The 18,162-nt window shown below is 44.7% G+C and overlaps 1 protein-coding gene and 1 gene segment (V, D, J or C); both read left to right on the forward strand.

The window, feature by feature from the left end:
• Positions 1 to 18,162, forward strand: part of LOC125442851 (immunoglobulin lambda-1 light chain-like) — a 420,716-nt gene that overhangs the window by 228,811 nt on the left and 173,743 nt on the right. The gene's annotated exons all lie outside the window — the stretch shown is intronic.
• Positions 16,541 to 17,001, forward strand: LOC125442853. The segment is given in 2 exon segments: positions 16,541 to 16,612; positions 16,700 to 17,001. Coding segments are annotated over 2 exon segments (348 nt in total).

Here is an 18,162-nt window from a genome sequence, read left to right on the forward strand (position 1 = left end):
CTGGACCACTGGCAGCTTTTTCCTGCTTCATTTCTGGAAGCGCTGCAAGATGGTTTGTAATCCAAAGCCTCTACAGTTCGCTCTTCAGCCCTGATCATTTCACATTAAATTACTCCTGTATGATCCAGTGGTATTTGTCTGTTCTTAAGGACTGAATTTTGAAATGCAGCAAGGTCATATAAAGAAAAGATCCCACTACAAATATACAGCGGTCAATTCCCCACTGGAAAAATGAATGTAGATACTAACTGGTTTGGGAAAAACTGGGACCTTTAGAGCATGGTTTCAGCGTCCCCACTGCAGCTTCTGCCCCAGAAACGATCCTTGTTCCCAGAAACGCAGCAGCAACGAAGGATTCTCCACTGAGGCGGATTGAACACGTGATCAGCTCAGGGGCTGTCCTGATTGGCTGCTGTGTTGTGTTGGGGCAGGAATTTTTTTTAATGTTTAACCTTGCAGATCCACGTCTGCGCGAGCATGCGCATAACGACTCTATGCGGAGATGAAGAAACGGGCGATTAAAATTGTGCTAAAGCCCTGTTTCCGCGCAAGACTTCCGATGTCATGGCTCGGATCCACGTGGATATGACGTTTAGCACTGTTTTGTATTGCCTTCTACTCAGTCAATCAGTCAAAACCAGCCCCATGTTGCTTCGTATCCACGTGGATCTCCGGTCCGCGAAATTAAAAAAAGGCTGTGCGCGCATCACGCACAGCCCACTGCATCCTCATTGGATGGGAGGCTCCACGTCACTACCAGCGAGGGAAAAACGAATCCGGATTCACCCCCACAACTTTTCCACTGCTCCAGATTGCCCATGCATTTTTGAAAAGGTCTACTTTCTTGCAGGTTCTAAAATAACATGTGCTGGGGTGTGGGGAGCACCAGAAACAGGATGAAAGCGTGTTCAGTGCTGGCGCAGTGGGGAGTTCTGCTGGAAACCTGGATATTTTGTGTGACGAGCACGCATCTAATCCTCAGTGGGTAATCGACCAGAGTGTCTTCTCTCTTGCATCAGGAAGTGATCCAGTTTAGTATCTTGATAGGCAAGATTCTGATAGTTATCTGAATCAATTGTGTGGGCAGCATGGCAAATTATAATCTTTGCACTGCCTGATGAAGCTGCCCAATATCCTCAACAATACTTATGTAGGATCTAATGCCAGTAAGCAATCTGGTGAGACGTTCCACATGAAACTTTAAGAAGTGCTGGCATTTTGAAACTGAATCCTAAAATACATAATGAACTCTAAGCAAAATATGCAGAAACAATGGGTTTCCAATTGACAAATGTGTCAGACAAAGATGTATTTTATCTCTTAATCTGTTCAATCTGTATGCAGAACATATCACAAGGAAAGATGGGCTAGATTTAAATGAAAGAGGAGTGGGAATTAGTGGAATCCACACTAACAGTTTGTTATAAGCAGATAACATGATAAGCAGAAAACAGTGAAGTCTTGAAAAGATTTCTGTGGAAAGTTAAAACCAAAAGAGGCGTGCGAAATGCTGCACTCAGATTGTCTGGTGCCTCCTTTTCTTGATTTGACTGAGAGGAGGAGAAGTTGTTGCCCCTTTCCCCAGATTTGCTCCATTATTCATGTCAGTATGGCAGAGTGGCTAAGATCAGAACAGTCTAATCTGGAGAACCAGGTTTGATTCCCCCCTCCTCCTCATGAAGCCTGCTGGGTGACCTTAGACTAGTCACAGTTCTCTCAGAACTCTCTCAGCCTCACCTACATAACAAAATGCCTGTTAGAGGGAGGGAGAAAGGGAGGCAACTGTAAGCTGTTTTCTGTCTCCTTAAAACTAGAGAAAAGTGGGGTATAAAACCCCCACTCCTCTTCTTCCTCTACTTCATGCAAATCTATTTTCTGATGAATGGCCTGTCTAGAATGTCACATGTTCTAATTGAAGGTGTGGCATTTCTAATCCAGCCAATGAGTGCAAAGAAATTTGCATGACAGGGCCCCTCTTCAGTTCTTGGGGGGTTTAAGACCAAAGGGGAATGGCCCCAGGTAGATACACATTTGCCTTGGGAATTCCAAGAGGTTCTGCTTTTTGCCATGGCCTGGGCCCTGTGTCTCCTCTTGCTTCTCAGTTACTACTCAGGTAAACTTGCAATCCTAAAACCCCTTTCCTGGGAGTACACCCCACAGAATAAACCTGTGGAGGATTTTGAGTAGACCTGCTTAGGATTCTTCAATATGCACAGCTAACACCAAGGCTAATCATATTTTGCATTTGAAGTAAGAACATGATGATGATGTAGTGACATTTTCAAGAAAAGAAAATGAACCGGTCGCGTGTTTTGATTTCTCTCTTTCCTAAAGGGACCACTTCGCAACCAACTTTGACTCAGCCTCCCTCACATGCTGTTGCTCTGGGACAAATGGTAAAACTCCTCTGCACTGCCAGCAGTAAATCATATGCCATCTGCTGGGTTCAACAAAGATCTGGAGAGAGACCCCGTTACATACAATGTGCAGGTTACAGCAGGGGAGACGGGGTCCCAGAACGGTTCACTGTCTCTGATTCTGGCAATGTTGGCACTTTAACCATCACGAACGCCCAGCCTGAAGACGAGGCAGATTATTACTGTGGCATGTGGTATGATAGCAGCAACTGGAAGTATCACTGTGGTGCAGTCTGATGGGGAACTGAGACAAAAACCTTCTTTCTGTCCAATTAAAGAGGGAAACCAAGCATCACAACAGAGTTTACTTTGAGCTGTGGCTAGAGTGGCTTTAATCATAAGTTTCCTAATCAGGACAGAAAGCCCTCCGGATCCCACCTCCTCTTCTTAAGCTTCAATCCTTCCAATAGCCTTGTCGAGATCCAAACCTGCCCACACAATCCCCATCAGAGGGAACCGAAAGGTAACTGCAGGGGAAAAAAAAACTCTGTCCGGATTCTGAGATATTAGAATCACTTGTCAAAGAGGAGTGTGGGTGTGAGATATGCCACTCAAATGCCATGAAGTTGCACTGCCCCAGATTCCATCGATTATTTTTGTGGTAATTTTTTTGCCAGGTTAAGGCCACCGTCCCATTGAAGTGCATGATATTTTTTTAAAATTTTCATGTCACTTCAACTTGCCGTTAATCTGAATCATTCTTTGCATCCTCCAATTTATGTGTTTATGTACCCATCAAGTCACAGCTGACATATGGTGAGTACCCTATAGGGCAGTGGTGGCGAACCTTTGGCACTGTAGATGTTATGGTCTACAATTCCCATCAGCCCCTACCAGGATGGCCAATTGACCATGCTGGAAGGGGCTGATGGGAATTGTAGTCCATAACATCTGCAGTGCCAAAGGTTCGCCACCACGGCTATAGGGTTTTCAAGGGAAGAGCCATTCCAAGGTGATTTGCAATTGCCTGGCTCCACATCACGACCTTTATAGTCCTCGGAGGTCTCCCATCCATATACTAGCCAGGGCCAGGGCTGAGAATATGTGATTCGCCTAAGGTCACCCAGCAAGCTTACATGGCATGATTGGGGTTTTGAACCTGGGTCACCCAGGTCCTAGTCCAACACCTTAACCCCTACACCACACTGGCCAATTATTTACCCCAACCTAATTTCCAGACTTTTTAAACCATTATCACCTTAGATTAGTGTGCTCAAAATCTTCCTTCCTTCCATTTTATTTCTATTTTTATATAAACACTTCCATGCAAATTCATTCTATGAGCAACTCCTCATTGGAGTTTTGCTGTTTGGAGTCAAGCCAATGGGTGCCCATGAAATTTGCATGATGGAAAATTTGTCACTTCCTGATGGATTAAAGAACGAAAGAGGGAAATCTGGGTTCAGTATTTTCACCTCTGGAACTCCAATTTCCTTTCACTGCATCATGACCTGGGAACTCTTGTTCTTTGCATTCCTCATGTACTGCTCAGGTCAGTGTACAAAAGAGTAATTGTAGGATGAGTAAACGTTTGATTTCTTGCCTCAAAATGTTGTAAATAAATTGCGCAGAAAAGCCTGTCCTTTCCTATCTTCAAAGACTTTCTTCTGTAGAAACATCACACTTCATGAGACCCAGTATCGCTAATGAAACCAAGGACCCTGTACTGATCAGCAACACCAAGTGCAGGAGTACCATGATTATGAACCCCACAGTCTCTCTCTTGGGATATGGGCAGACCAACAGTGTTTACGGTTCCTATGATGAGGGCTCCTCTTTCCTGACAGTATTCAAGGCCCATCTCAGTGTCTGCTGTTTCAGCTGACTGGTGGGTGCAAAATCACCATGTTAGCCAATCCCTCCCTCTGGTGGTAAAAGCATTTGCCGTCTCTGCAGACTGGGGTGTTTCTGTTGAAGGGGTCTCTGGCTGGTTCTACCTTCCTTGATAAGAGGGAAGCAAGACTGTGGGATTCCTCACCTTTTTTGCCTGCTCCAGCTTTGCCTGCGCTCCGTAAAACCCGCACCTTCCTTTTCAGGACTGCTACTAGGATTAGTGGATGTCAAGAGAAAAAGCGCATCCAATTTTTACCAGTTATTTTTTTTTTAAAAAAAACTTTGAGCTGGTTGTGAGAGTTTTTGCATAGCGTTCAGTAGCTTGTACATCAGAGTTTCCCAACGTGATTCCTGTGGGTGCCATATTGGGGTGGGGGGGAAAGCGGCCGCGACTTACCGCGGTCGCCATTGCTGCTGGGGAAGGGACAGCCTCCCATGGGTGGCCCCCTTCCCAGCCACCTCACGAGTTCCCTCTGCTCGCGAGGCTTTGGGTCTTCTTGGGCGCCCAGCAGTGACTCCGGGCGCCCTGACATCATCTGGGAGGAGGGCCGGGCAGCCTATTTAAGGCTAGGCCCGGCTTCGCCTCCCCCCCCCCATTTGCTGGAGCACGCGAGGCTCTCTGGCGGATTGCGCATGGGGGACTGATCTTTAGCTTAGGGTCAGCGGGTGAAATACCCGCTTTATTGGAACCTCCTTATGAGGTTTGGGGTGGAGCAAGCCAAAGGGTAACCTGCCCAGATGTGGGCTTCTATGGCTTGCGCCCCTGGCAGCAGTGGAGTCTTCAGGAAGTGGCAACCGCCCATCTGGAATCTCACAGCTGCTCCAGCGTGCGTTCATTTTTCATCAGCAGGCGTGCTGTAGAAAAATGTAGGTGTCTGGGGGACAGCACTCGGGCTGCCCAGCACACAGATCAGACCGCCATGCTGCGCCATACGCTTTGTTTGCCTTGATCCAATTTTGTTAAATAAAATGGCGATGGCCAACTTTTTACCACACAAGAAAGCATGTTGCACTCAATTTATTGTAAGTTTAGGAGGGTTCTCAGCTACTTCCCTCAGACAGCAAAGTCTGATAAGGGATTGAAAACTTTTAACCTCTCCCAAGTGGTGCATTTAGAATTATTGCAGAGCAGTTTGAGTCTACCTGCATTTGTAATTTGTAATTCCCATGTCAGGAATGGGAAAGAAAATTGCGGGAGCAACTTTACGAAAAGGCGAGTTTTGCTGATAGCTGTCTGGAGCAATATAAGTACTATTTTTCCAAAGGCTTGTGTTTCCCAGTGCAGGGCATATTGTTTCTTTTTTTTACAAAAGCGGCGCTTAAATAAAGGTCTCTGACAGCAAAAGAGAATCGGAAGTGGGGGAAGGGCAGCAGGCACTAGGACCCAACGGAGCATTCAACATAAAGAAGATCCAGGAATATGTTGGAAATTAATTTGCACTTCTTCTTGGTTCTTTATGTTGAACAGAGTATAGCTGTAGGCAAGGTGAGGAAAGGTGCCCATCTCAGGTATAGCATGATGGGACATGTAGTCCTTAGCAACTAGGGTCACATGACTTACTATTAGAGCTATGATTGGCACAAGTAAGCTTGCTTTTGGCACATGCTGTCCAGTCCACAAATGACTCTTTGTGTTCAACTTAGCGATGGACAGATGTGCAAAGGCCTCCTCTGTTTCACAGAAGTAAGAAGAAGAAGAAGAAGAAGAAGAAGAAGAAGAAGAGTTTTGATTTATATCTCCCCTTTCTCTCCTGTAGAAGACTCAAAGGGGTTTACAATCTCCTTGCCCTTCCCCACTCACAACAAACACCCTGTGAGGGAGGTGGGGCTGAGAGAGCTCCGAGAAGCTGTGACTAGCCCAAGGTCACCCAGCTGGTGTGCGTGGGAGATTCTTACCTCAACTCAGCATAAACCTTGACAGCTCAGGGAAGTCAGCAGATAAAATGGCATGAGTCCATGAGTTTGCTCAAAGAACGCTGAACTGAAGTTACGTGTAAAGTTCTTCTGTTGGAACTCAGCAGATGGAAGAGAGCCGTATCTTCTAGACGGCGTATCATTCATAACCTGCCTTTCTCCCCAATGGGAACCCAAAAAAGCTTACTTTGTTCTCCTATCTTCCAGTATATCCTAACTAACAATAAAATAACTTTTAATCACTTTGAAAAAATGCCTTTTGTTTCTGTCCCTGGTCAGTCTTCACTGCAATGAGTTATTCTACCACGGCCTTATTTTACTCCTAGAGGCCTTTCATTGGGTTTTTTCTCACCATTTCCTTTAAGCAAATGTGGTCAGCGGCCATTCCTTTTGCCTGAGTGGCAGACACCATCAAGGAAGACACCCTAGCTTGGCAGAGCAAATGACCACAAAAGACATTTGCATAAAAGAGGGCTTGTTTAACTGGGAAGGGTTTAACAAGGGAAGAGGGCATGTGCCATCCAGGTCTCTCTTTGCTTCCCCAGGTGACTCTCCACTAGAAGGTACATCATGGCCGGGGCTCTCTTGATCCTTGCAATTCTCATTTACTGCTCAGGTAAGGAAGCGGAAGATGGAGTTGATGATCTAGGATCAAGAATGTCTGCATGGCATAACTGAAGTGCTGCCATTGCTCGAGAACATCAGGGTCATGATTCTTCCTTTGCTTTTTTCTCCCGAAGGTCTGAGTTCTGGGGTCACTTGGACTCCCCCTCCCACACTTTCTGTGCCCCTGGGTCAAACAGCCGAAGTCTCCTGCACTATCAGGGCCAGTGGCCCTGCAACTGACTCCCAATGGATTCGACAAAGACCTGGACAGGGCCCTCAGTTTGTACTCCATGGAGAAGGGAACCTGGATCGGTTCTCAGATTCCATTGTCGGGCGCAACCGCTATTTAACCATTAGAAACGTCCAGGCTAAAGACGAGGCTGATTATTACTGCTTTCAATGGGATAGCACAAACAGCAGGTTGCACAGTGGCAAATTCTGATGGGGAACTGAGACAAAAACCATTCGTCCTCTGCAGACTGAGGAAATCAGCAACATATTTGATGTCTGAAGTTGTTGAATCACCCAGTTGCATCCTCTCCTCACCAGAAAAGCCACCTATATGATATATCTCCTTTCTTCTGCAGGACAAGGACACGCCCTGACCAGCCATGCAGAAATCAGTCTACAAAGGAAAATCTGGTACCAATGAGCACTGAAAATTCCTCTGGAAATCATGACTTCTTCTCCCATCAGTCTATTCCACCAGAAACTGACTGAGAGCTTTGTCCACACCTCTATTTATCACAAACTGGACATCCTCCCAAGTCCTTTGAGGCTCATCGCATGCATGACTCAAAGGAGCTGTGATATAAGAAATGTAAAGGTGTCTAGATGTTACCTTCATCTGTATCACTGGGTTTACTGTCAGTCAGTTTTGCCAGACATAAGATCACCTAAGCTCAGAGATTTGGCCAGACTTCCTCATACATGTTCACTTTTGAAGTCTTATCAAGACACAGAATAGTTATGTTTTGGCTCCAGTTAATTGCAGGAGAAGTAGGCAAAACAATAGCAAAGCATCATATCAGCCTTGAGACCCCTTTCCCTGTTTAAAATATCTTCTAAGGACACATTTCAAGTCATGATTTTTACATCAGTAGTCCAAACATCTTAAGCAAATTAAATTTAATACTGACAATATAACCCACTCTTTGAATAAACACTCTATGGCATAACCTTTTCTTAACAATGCTATTCTTTTTCTATCTTAACTTATGGCTCATAACATTCTACACTGACAATCTATAATCTTGTCTTAACACTGTCTTATCAATTAATACCTAAAACTTATATATGGCTCCTATTTTCTAATACTATATTTCTCTTGTGCTGCATCACTCATGGTTTCAATCATGGCTTGAATTCTAAGCAGTGTGGCCAGAGTTGCATTTGAGGAAGGTTAGGTCCCCCTCTCTTTGTCCACTCCTGGTCCCCAGGAGCAACAGCAACATGAAAGGGGGGCACATATGGAAATCCCCCATTTCACCTCTGCTTGTGGAAATATTGCTCCCTTGGAGCAATGGCTGTTATGCTGATGGAATGGCATCTTAGGAGTCTACATCTTTAAAGTTTAAGAGACTGGTGTTCCTGGGAAGGCTAAAAAGGCCATCTTTACCAATCTCATGAATGGTACATTAAACACTGAGCATTGCAAAACATAAAATTCTCCAAAAGTCATTGGGGAAAACCCCCACCTGGCTGCGGGTCACAGTAGGGGCCAAAGTGACACCCTAACTTCGATTATGCGGTTTGCAAATCAATTGTTTAGAATGGTGAGAAGTTGAAACTCACCCTGCAATGCAGTTGTGGGGAATAACAACGTTAATATATGTAATCCAACTAAAGCATAACACTTAAAAAAATGTAAATGTCATTTCTGATCCCTAATTCTTCAAACAAGGAACCTTTATTGGCATAACAACATTGTATACACAGATCCACTTAACCAAGTAGAGGGAAGCTAAAATAAATATACAGGTAGGGAAGGCTGATGTTCAGGATTTGCTCCTGAAGCGCTGTTTTATGTACAAATCCAAAAATTTGGTGACTGCATCATTTGCATCACTACTGGAGCTGTCCAACAAAAAGGTAATCTTTTGCAAGTCAGATGCATACTCTTTTTTGAGTAGCAGAGGTGACAGGTATTTGACTCTGGGTCCTGTGTAAAGTGGACAATAAAGTAAGATATGATCTATAGAGTCTACACAGTTCCCGTTGCATATGCATAGCCTTTGATGGTAAGGGGTTTCAGTGAATCTCCCTGTTGATACGGCTGATGGAAGGGCATTGCAACGGGCCAACATCATTGCTCTACGGAGTCTGGGCACGACTATCTGGTGCAGGTATTGAGCCCCCTTGTTACCAGTGTAGGTGATACCTAGAGCTAAAGGAGAGCAAGTCCTGGCAGCCTTTTCGAGTAGGATCTGATGTTCCTGGTGGATCTGATGTTCCTGATCCCTGTGGTGATGTCACATCACAATACTTATTAGGCAAACTATGTTTAAGGGGTGGTTTGCCATTTACCTCCACCAAGCTGGGTACTCCTAACCTCAGAAGGATGGAAGGCAGAGTCAATTTTCAGCTGCCTACCTGAGACCAGCTACCCTACTTCAAGGGAGTTGAGACTCAGGGATTATTATGAACTCTACACTTCTTTTTATGATCAATTCAATTGTTTTGGTGTTGGGGTAGAAACGTTTTTGTAAGCCACCATTGACGGCATTAAAGGAAGGACTGAATAATTTTAATAAATAAAAGAAAAAAATGGGAGAAAGTTGAGTATGTACATCCTCATCAAGAAATAAAAACAAGACGACATCAGAGTGAATAGAAGTTTGGAACCAATGTATAAAATAATGATTAGAGCAGCACACGCAGTGTTGGCGTTGGGCTGGAAAGACAATAAAAAATGGACAGTTTCAAGATGGTTGGAATATATATGGGAACAAATACAGTTAGAGATATTTGAAAGACTGACAAAAAATATTTTATGGAAAGAAAAAATAGAAGATATTATGAAGATATGGACAGTATATAAAGAATGGATTGAAGAAGCCGGATTTAACGAAGAGTTATGGAAAAAGAGAATAAGAAGAATGAACCTCCTGCTGCTTGCATGAAAAAATCAATAAAGAGAAGGGGGGAGGGGGTGAAAATGGAAAAAATGTATAGACGAAAGAAAAATATTAAATGGAAAAAATGTATAAATACTCTATACAATAAAAAATTTAAAAAAAGAAATAAAAACAATTAAGTTGGTTGCTGTATGTTCAGCATTTAAAAAATCTTGGTGATAAAGGTCATGTAAAAGCTGGCATCTCAGTTTTCGTCTTTAGGAGGAGCTCTCGATCCGTGGCATCACAGCAGACCTGTCTTGCGCACCTGTGGCGAGAAGGGAAGGAAGATGGTACTTGGTCCAGATGACTTCCCTTTCTGTACTCCCTGCTTACTTGAGCATAGAGACAAAGCTGTAGCAAACATTGATATGCCCAATGGGACTCTGAGCTGTCCCAGAACAAGCGATTCCACCACTGGTCTTAAGTTTCCTCCTGGGGGCATTTCATTTGTTTTTTCACAATCCCCTTTATGCAAATATGGCCAATGGCCATTGCTTGTGCTGGACTCGTGGATATATTCACCAAAAACACACCAATCTGGCACAGCAAATGGCCACAGGCCATATTTGCATGAAAAGGGCTGTTCAGCTGGGAAGGGTTTAACAAGGGAAGAGGGGATGTCCCATCCAGTCCTCTCTTTGCTTCCCCAAGTGACTCTCCCTTAGAGGGTTCATCATGGCTCCGGCTCTGTTGATCTTTGCAATTCTCATTTACTGCTCAGGTAAGGAAGTAGAAGATGGAGTTGATGATCTAGCACAATGTCTGTTTGCATGGCATAACTGGAACGATGTCATTACTTGAGAGCATCGGGGTTTTGATTGTTCCTTTGCTTTTTCTCCCAAAGGTCTGAGTTTCGGGGCCACTTTGACTCAGCCTCCCTCGCTGTCTGTGCCTCTGGGTCAAACAGCCAAAATCTCCTGCACTGTCAGGGGCACTGTAAGCTACTTCCACTGGGTTCGACAAAGATCTGGACAGAGCCCTCACTTTGTACTCTATCATGAAAACAACAACCGGGGAGAAGGGATCCCAGACCGGTTCACAGGTTCCAGCTCCGGGAGCAACCGCTATTTAACCATCCAAAACAGTAAAGCTGAAGACGAGGCTGATTATTATTGTGCTGCATGGGATGGCAGCCAGTCCCACAGTGCTCAACCGTGATGAGGAAGTAAAACAAAAACTATTGTTTTCCCTCCTCAGATACAAATTAGTACACCTGGGCCTGAGATGATTGAGTTACAGGGCTAAAAACACCCATCCCAAAGCCACCTACATCTGACACCCTCTTGCCAGGCAGGAATTAGCCCCTGAGAAGTCATGCAAGGCCAATCTACACAAGCCAAGTCTTGCACAGGATACACAATATTCTGAACCTTCACTTGCAAATAATCAAGTGATGAGAGATGAACAGCCCAATCCAGACGCAGTGCTGCACTGGCCCGCCTTGCTGCCTCCAAGAGGGCTTCTTGAAGGTACGGGGAGGCCAAACACAGAAAAAAGCCTCCCTGCCACTGAAAAGCTATCTATGGACTTATGCCACCCAAAAGGTTGGTAGAATAAGTCCAAGCCCAAGGGGCTGGAATTCCAGCAGGCAAAGGCCAGGTGGAAGAGGGCTAATGTTGACTCCCATTCACATGTCTAGAATGCCCCCAGCCCGGCTGGCCCAGCATCGTGTGCTGATGGTTTTGGGACACGGTGGCCGCTTCTGGGGTGAGGTGCTACAGAGCCACATGGCTTCTGGGGACCTGTGTATCTGGCTACTCACTGGCGCATCTGCCCCTTGTGCCAATGGGGTCAGCACCAGCACTAGGTATGCATACACATGTATCAATCCAGATCTACCCTTCTGGGCCTATTTCACACCTCACCTCTTGTTCTTACATGGCTGTGATTATGGGGAGAAATGATCTCTAGAAGATGATTTTCTGCATTAGTTGGGCACAGCCTTCTTCAGGGAGGTTTGCTGACCAGAACAACCTCTGGGCCGCTGGCAGCTTTTTCCTGCTTCATTTCTGGAAGCGCTGCAAGATGGTTTGTAATCCAAAGGGTTGCTCTTCAGCCCCGTTCATTTCACATTAAATCACTCCTGTATGATCCACTCCAGTTGTCTGTTCTTAAGGACTGGATTTTGGAATGCAGCAAAGTCTAGTAAAGAAAAGAGCATATTTGCAGTGTCTTCTCTCTTGTATCAGGAAGTGATCCAGTTTAGTATCAGTCAGCTCTAGGTAATTTCTTTTTTGTCGTCATAAGCTTTATCCAATCTCAGTGTTTCATTTAACATCCTCTACTTCCCCAGTTCCCTCATCTATTCTAGACCTATTCCAGAATAGCTGTTTATACCTTAGAACTGTGTGTGTGTGTTCTGCTGCCTTGATTATTGTATCCTTGTGTACCCCCATTATCCCTAAATAAAATTGTTAAACTTTATTCACTCTCCTGTGGAGTTTTCATGCAAAAGCTGATTTCCATAAAACAGAGGCAAACATGGTCTTCAACTTGCCCAATGTTTTGCTAATCCAAAAGTCTGTTCTTAGTAATTCCCCGCTCTAAAAAGCAGAGACTTCCACCACTTTGGATAACAAAACGGTAGGACCGAAATCTACCAGACCATGGTCACGCAGCCTGGAATACCCACAAGAGCCAGTTGATTCTGGCTGTGAGGGCTGTTGAAAAGACAAATTTCAGCATCTTCAGAAATATTCCCTGCCATCTCAGTTCTGGAACCAATGACAGGACTCCTCTCAAACAACAGAAGAACCCAGCTCTCTCCCAGCAAATGGCTACACATTTTTCAGATCTGTTTCTCATGGCTGGGGAAACTATCAAGCTCCTGCTGTTCTGCTTATTTTAATTTCCCAAACTGGTAGAATGGCGGAAACATAACAGCACTTCCAATTTGCCCTCCTTGTCATGCTCCTACTGCTATAATTAGTGCACCAAAAGATGGTGCAAAGCTACACCGTATAGAGAAATACTTCACAGACTTCCATAGCGTGTAGTATCTGGCCAATGAGGAAGAAGCATATTTGCATAAAAAGTGTATTTTGGAACTCTGGGCATTTAAGAGGGAAAATTTGGAAAAGCAACCAAAACAGTTGTCTTGCCTTGGGAAACCAGAGATTACGCCATGGGTTGGATTTTGCTCCTTTTCTTGCTTTTCACTTATTGTTCAGGTAAAGACTTTTTCTTAATGTCTGTCTCGTGTTTATGTCATTCCCTATGTCTGCCTTTCTTATCCTCTCTTGCAGTTTTTGAATGTCTGCTTTAAGGAATCAATTCATGTTTAATTCCATCTCCTCCTCAGGGTCTTTGGGCCAGTTTACCCTGACTCAGCCAGCTTCGCAGTCAGTCTCTCTTGATGGAGTCACAGCTCAACTTTCTTGCACTATTAGTATTACATTTGGAGGCTTTGCCTGGTATCAGCAACAAGAGGCAAGGAGTCCCAAATTCCTACTGTGGTATACAGTCAGCTCTGGCAAGACCGATTTTGGATCAGAGGTCTCCGGTCATTTCTCTGCTTCCATAGATGACACTAGAAAAATCGCTTATTTAACCATCTCCAACGTGCTGGCAAAAGACGAGGCGACATACTATTGTGCTGCATCTCACGGCAGTGGCAGTAGCTATGGGTGAGCCACACTGATAAAGAAACAGGAGGAACTGAGACAAAAACATCTGTAAACCGCTACACCCACTGGCATAGGTGAAAATTTAAAAATAAAAAGAAGAGGGAAGAATCGTGGCATTTCTTTGAGGTCCTAGAAGAATGGGCAGGGTAAAAATTTCATACATAAATGGATGGGTAGACAGACAGGCAGACAGATAGACTTTGGTTTCTGTAGCAAGAGAGGAAATCACAGTTATCCCCTCTTGTTGCTGCTGTGGTGACCACTGTGCGTATTCTGCAGGCATTTGAGTTTTGCACAGGAATATCACAGATTAGACCTCTTTTAATTTCAAACCCAACATTTCCAGATTTTCTCTGCCAACATATAAACCTGTCAAGGAATCATGCAGTTCGTGCATCTGATGAACAGGGCTCCAGTTCAGGACACTTCGGGCTGTAACAAACGTGAAACTCTTTCTGACCACACAGGGGAGCTCTCCATCCATCCATGCTGAACATGGGAACCAGAGAGGAGGGGTTTATATTCTTTCACAGCTGCATTTCTGCAAAACCATATAGTTCAGTCAGGCAGAATTCAGTTAGGGTCCAGCCATTCCTTCTAGTACCCCTCTGATCTTTATTCCATCCTACTTAGTATGACTCCTTGCCTGAATTCTCTTCTCTATATTCACCAATCTCATCCCTCAATTCTGACCGTGCATCTCTCTCCAGGGAGGTGTCAGAGGAAGACATTGTGAGGTAGTTTCCAAGGACTGATGGACAATCACAATTTGCTAATTTTTGCTGTGTAGAGGGATTGCCCCCCTCATCCTGGGAGAATTGGGCCTGCCTCCACCTCACCCAATCAATCAATCAATCAATCGATCGATCGATCAGTCAGCCAGCCAGCCAGCCAGCCAGCCAGCCAGTCAGCCAGTCAGTCAGTCAGTCTTTATCATGGTCATTAACCAGCATAAGGTAGATATGAGACTAACAATTTACAAGTTAAGGAATATTAAAACAATAAGAGAATCTGCTGGAAAAATGGGTACAGAAGAAATGCATAGGAACATAAAAGATATCGGGTAAGAAGACACATATTAAGAGGAAACAAAAAACTTACAAACTAAAAAAGGGGGCAGGCATAAGGGAATGATGAAATTGGCAGGGAGAAGACTGTAACTGTCACATGAAAGTCTACTCTAGGAAGACAGCCATAATGTTGAGTAAGTCTGATTTATAGCACAGACAATCCTGTGATTTAATTCAAGCATTATTACACAAGATAGGGCTACACTGTATATCATATCAGGATTGATATCTATAAGCAGCAAGGGAGTACAGAATTGTCCTGTGTGACCTGGAAATTGGTGTAGCAATGGCTGAATTAGTGATCTCCCCGCCCCCCCCCCCCCCCAAGACAGGTTGAATATGGTTCCTGCTTTCCCTATCTGGACAAACAGGCAGGAAACATTTTATTTCTCCTGCCCAGTAAAGCTCTCACTTTCATTTTCACTGGTGCCCGTCATGTTCTGCTGCTTGAATCTTCTGTTGCGGCAGCTGTTTGCTGAACTTTCTCAGGGATGTTTACTGGGCATGCATTGTGCCATGGTTTCTTTTCAGCAAATGAACTTCAGGAATCAACTGAACTGTTCCTGCTGATTCCGGCAATAATAGTTTTCCTGTATTTTTTTTAATTGATCCACTATTTTGGAAGACACGAAAACACAATATGAGAAAACACCCTATTTTAATATATCATGTGTTTGTGTCTTTGAAGATATCTCTTTGGATACCCCCTTCCCCCCAGAAAACTAATTATTTCTGGAATCAGCAGAAACAGCTGAGTTGGTTTATGTAGTTTATTTCCCGAAAAGAAGCCCAAATGCCAGGCATGCAGAGCAAATTCAGCAAATGTCTGGGGCAACAGAGGATCCAAGAGACAGATAATGGCAACCACCAGCAAAATGAGAGGTTTACTGGGTGGAAGTGAAAACCCACTCTCTCCTCAGATGCTTCATTTTTTTTGTCCTGTCTCAACAAAAAATGAAACTTTTTCTTTATGACGTCACCAGCATGTCTTATTTTGGTTGTGCAGAAAAGACGACTGTTGGTCCAGATAAAGAATCTTCAGGTATTGGCCTTCAAGACTGGCTGAAAGGATGGCATGACATCATGCCAGAGGAAAAGTCCTCCAATATTTAGGTACTTCCAGATTAATTAAAGCGCTATACAAGAGATAGAGTACCTGCTGGGATCATGAGTGATAGAAGTTGGAGACCTGGCTAGATCCAATTGGTGCGTGATGTCTGCCACATGCTGTTTAATGGCTTCTTTGACCTGTTCATAACCCAGGTTGTGGAGAGAAGCCCAGAGATGAGACTCTAGATTGTACCAGTTCCAGGGGTGCAAAATTGGGGGAAAGAATAGATGACCAGGTAAGGCAATGGTGAACCACCCCATAAACACAATCTGCCTCGTAAATGTGATGCGACTGTCACCCCATGGGTCAATAATGACTAGGTTATTGCGCAGGGGACTACCTTCACTTTGCAATAGCTGTAAAACATGTGAACATGTCACTAATGTATTACTGTCTCACCAAATTTCAAAACCTTTTTCTAAACTTTTGTATTTATTGCATTTTTCTGCCACCCTTTCTCCAAGGAACTTGGGTTGGCATACACCCCTCTCCTGTCCTGCACTGTAGGCTCACAACGACCCTGTGATACAGGCTTGGCAGAGAAAAGATGACTGGTCCAAAGTCACACAGTGTTCTCTATGGTTTGTGTGGCTGTTTCTGAACTGTGGCTTCTGTGGTCTTCAAGCAGTACTTGAACCACAACTGGGTGCTCATTGCCTGTTTACTTATAAAGCTAGAACCTGGGGCTTTACTGTGTAGATAAGGGTTTACAGATGGTTAGGGGTGTGGAAAAGGAACAGTGAACCCACTTTAGAAAGGAACTGATTTGACTGTGAGGGTGGATCCCAAGTTCTGGGGCATTTAAATGAGGATTTGAAGCCTTGACCCAGAAGCCCCTTTGCCTACGGAAGCTCAGCTGCTTTTGCAAGCATGCTTTGGATCCTGTTCCTCCTCACACTCCTCACTTACTGGACAGGTATTTCAAAGGAAAACAACCATCTCAGTGTCTTCTCCAGATACTGCAGATCATGTATCCTGAGATATTTTCTTTTCTTTTTTGCAGGTTCCTTTGCCCAGTATGTGTTGACCCAACCACCCTCCGTTTCTGTGCCTCCGGAACAAATTGCCCAAATCAATTGTTTGGGGGAAAACATTGGGGGAAAGTATGTGCACTGGTACCAGCAGAAACCAGCCAAGGCCCCCGTCCTCATTATATATAGGGATAAAAACCGACCCTCAGGGATCTCAGACCGATTCTCCGGGTCCAACTCTGGCAACACGGCCACACTAAACATCTCAAGAGCCCAAGCAGAGGACGAGGCTGATTATTACTGCCAGGTGTGGGATAGCAACACAGATCAGTGACACAGTGATACAGACAGAGGGGGAAGTGAGACAAAAACCTCCTGCTACGAAAGAGAAATGCTTCATACATTGGTGTGAAGAGTTGTCAGGATATACCCATATTCATCCATGAATATGCTGACTCCAATGTCAGACAAAGTACAGGTTGAGAAGACAAGCCCTGGAATGTATCTGAGGAAGAAAATTGGTCCTGAAGGCTACAACTCTGGTGGCCACATCAGACTCCCAGACTTAATTAAAAACTCCCAGATTAATTAAAACACCATAAAGGAGGTAGAGTACCTGTTGGATTCACTATCAGTAAAAGCAATAAAAACTAGAGATCTGACTAGATCCAATTGGTGTGTTATGTCGGCCGCATGCTGTTTAATGTCTTCTTTGGCCTGTTCATAACCCAGGCTGAGTAAAGGTTATGGAGAAAAACCCAGAGATGAGACTTTAGATACCACTGCCTGTTTCCATCCAGGCTAAAAATCACCAATCATATAATCTCTGGGGCAAGGCCAGTGGTGGGATCCAAAAATTTTAGTAACAAGTTCCCATGGTGGTGGGATTCAAACAGTGGCGTAGTGCCAATGGGGCTGGGTGGGGCACGACGGGGGCATGGCCAGGCATTCGGGGCGGGGTATAGCTGGGCGGGGCTGTGGCAAGGACGCAGCCACTGCGCAGGTCCTTGGGCGGGAAACGAATGCACGCAGGCGCAGGCTGCCACGCACCTCCTGCTAGACTGCTTCAAGTTCTGCGCGCTACTGCTGAGGAGCGGAGAAGAGGCATAACTAAGACAAAAATCACGTGGCAAAATCACCAATTAGTAACCCCCTCTCGGCACACACAAATAATTAGTAACCTACTCTCGGAAACCTGTGAGAACCTGCTGGATCCCACCTCTGGGCAAGGCCAAGTGGGAGAAAATAGCCAACACTCAAGTATGCCCCCCCCCCCGGCAATTCTCTAGACTCCACTTTTATGATGCCAATTTCTAGTCACAAAGAAGCAGTAAGGACACCTTTTGGAACTTGATGGGCCAATCTTCAAATTCTAGATTGTACCAGTTCCAGGGGTGCAAGATTGGGGGGACGGGTAGATGACCAGGTAAGGCAATGGCGAGCTGCACCGTAAACACAATCTGCCTAGTAAATGTGATGTGAATGTCACCCCATG

This window comes from Sphaerodactylus townsendi, linkage group LG13, assembly GCF_021028975.2.
Source record: "Sphaerodactylus townsendi isolate TG3544 linkage group LG13, MPM_Stown_v2.3, whole genome shotgun sequence".
NCBI classification, from domain to species: Eukaryota; Metazoa; Chordata; class Lepidosauria; order Squamata; family Sphaerodactylidae; genus Sphaerodactylus; species Sphaerodactylus townsendi.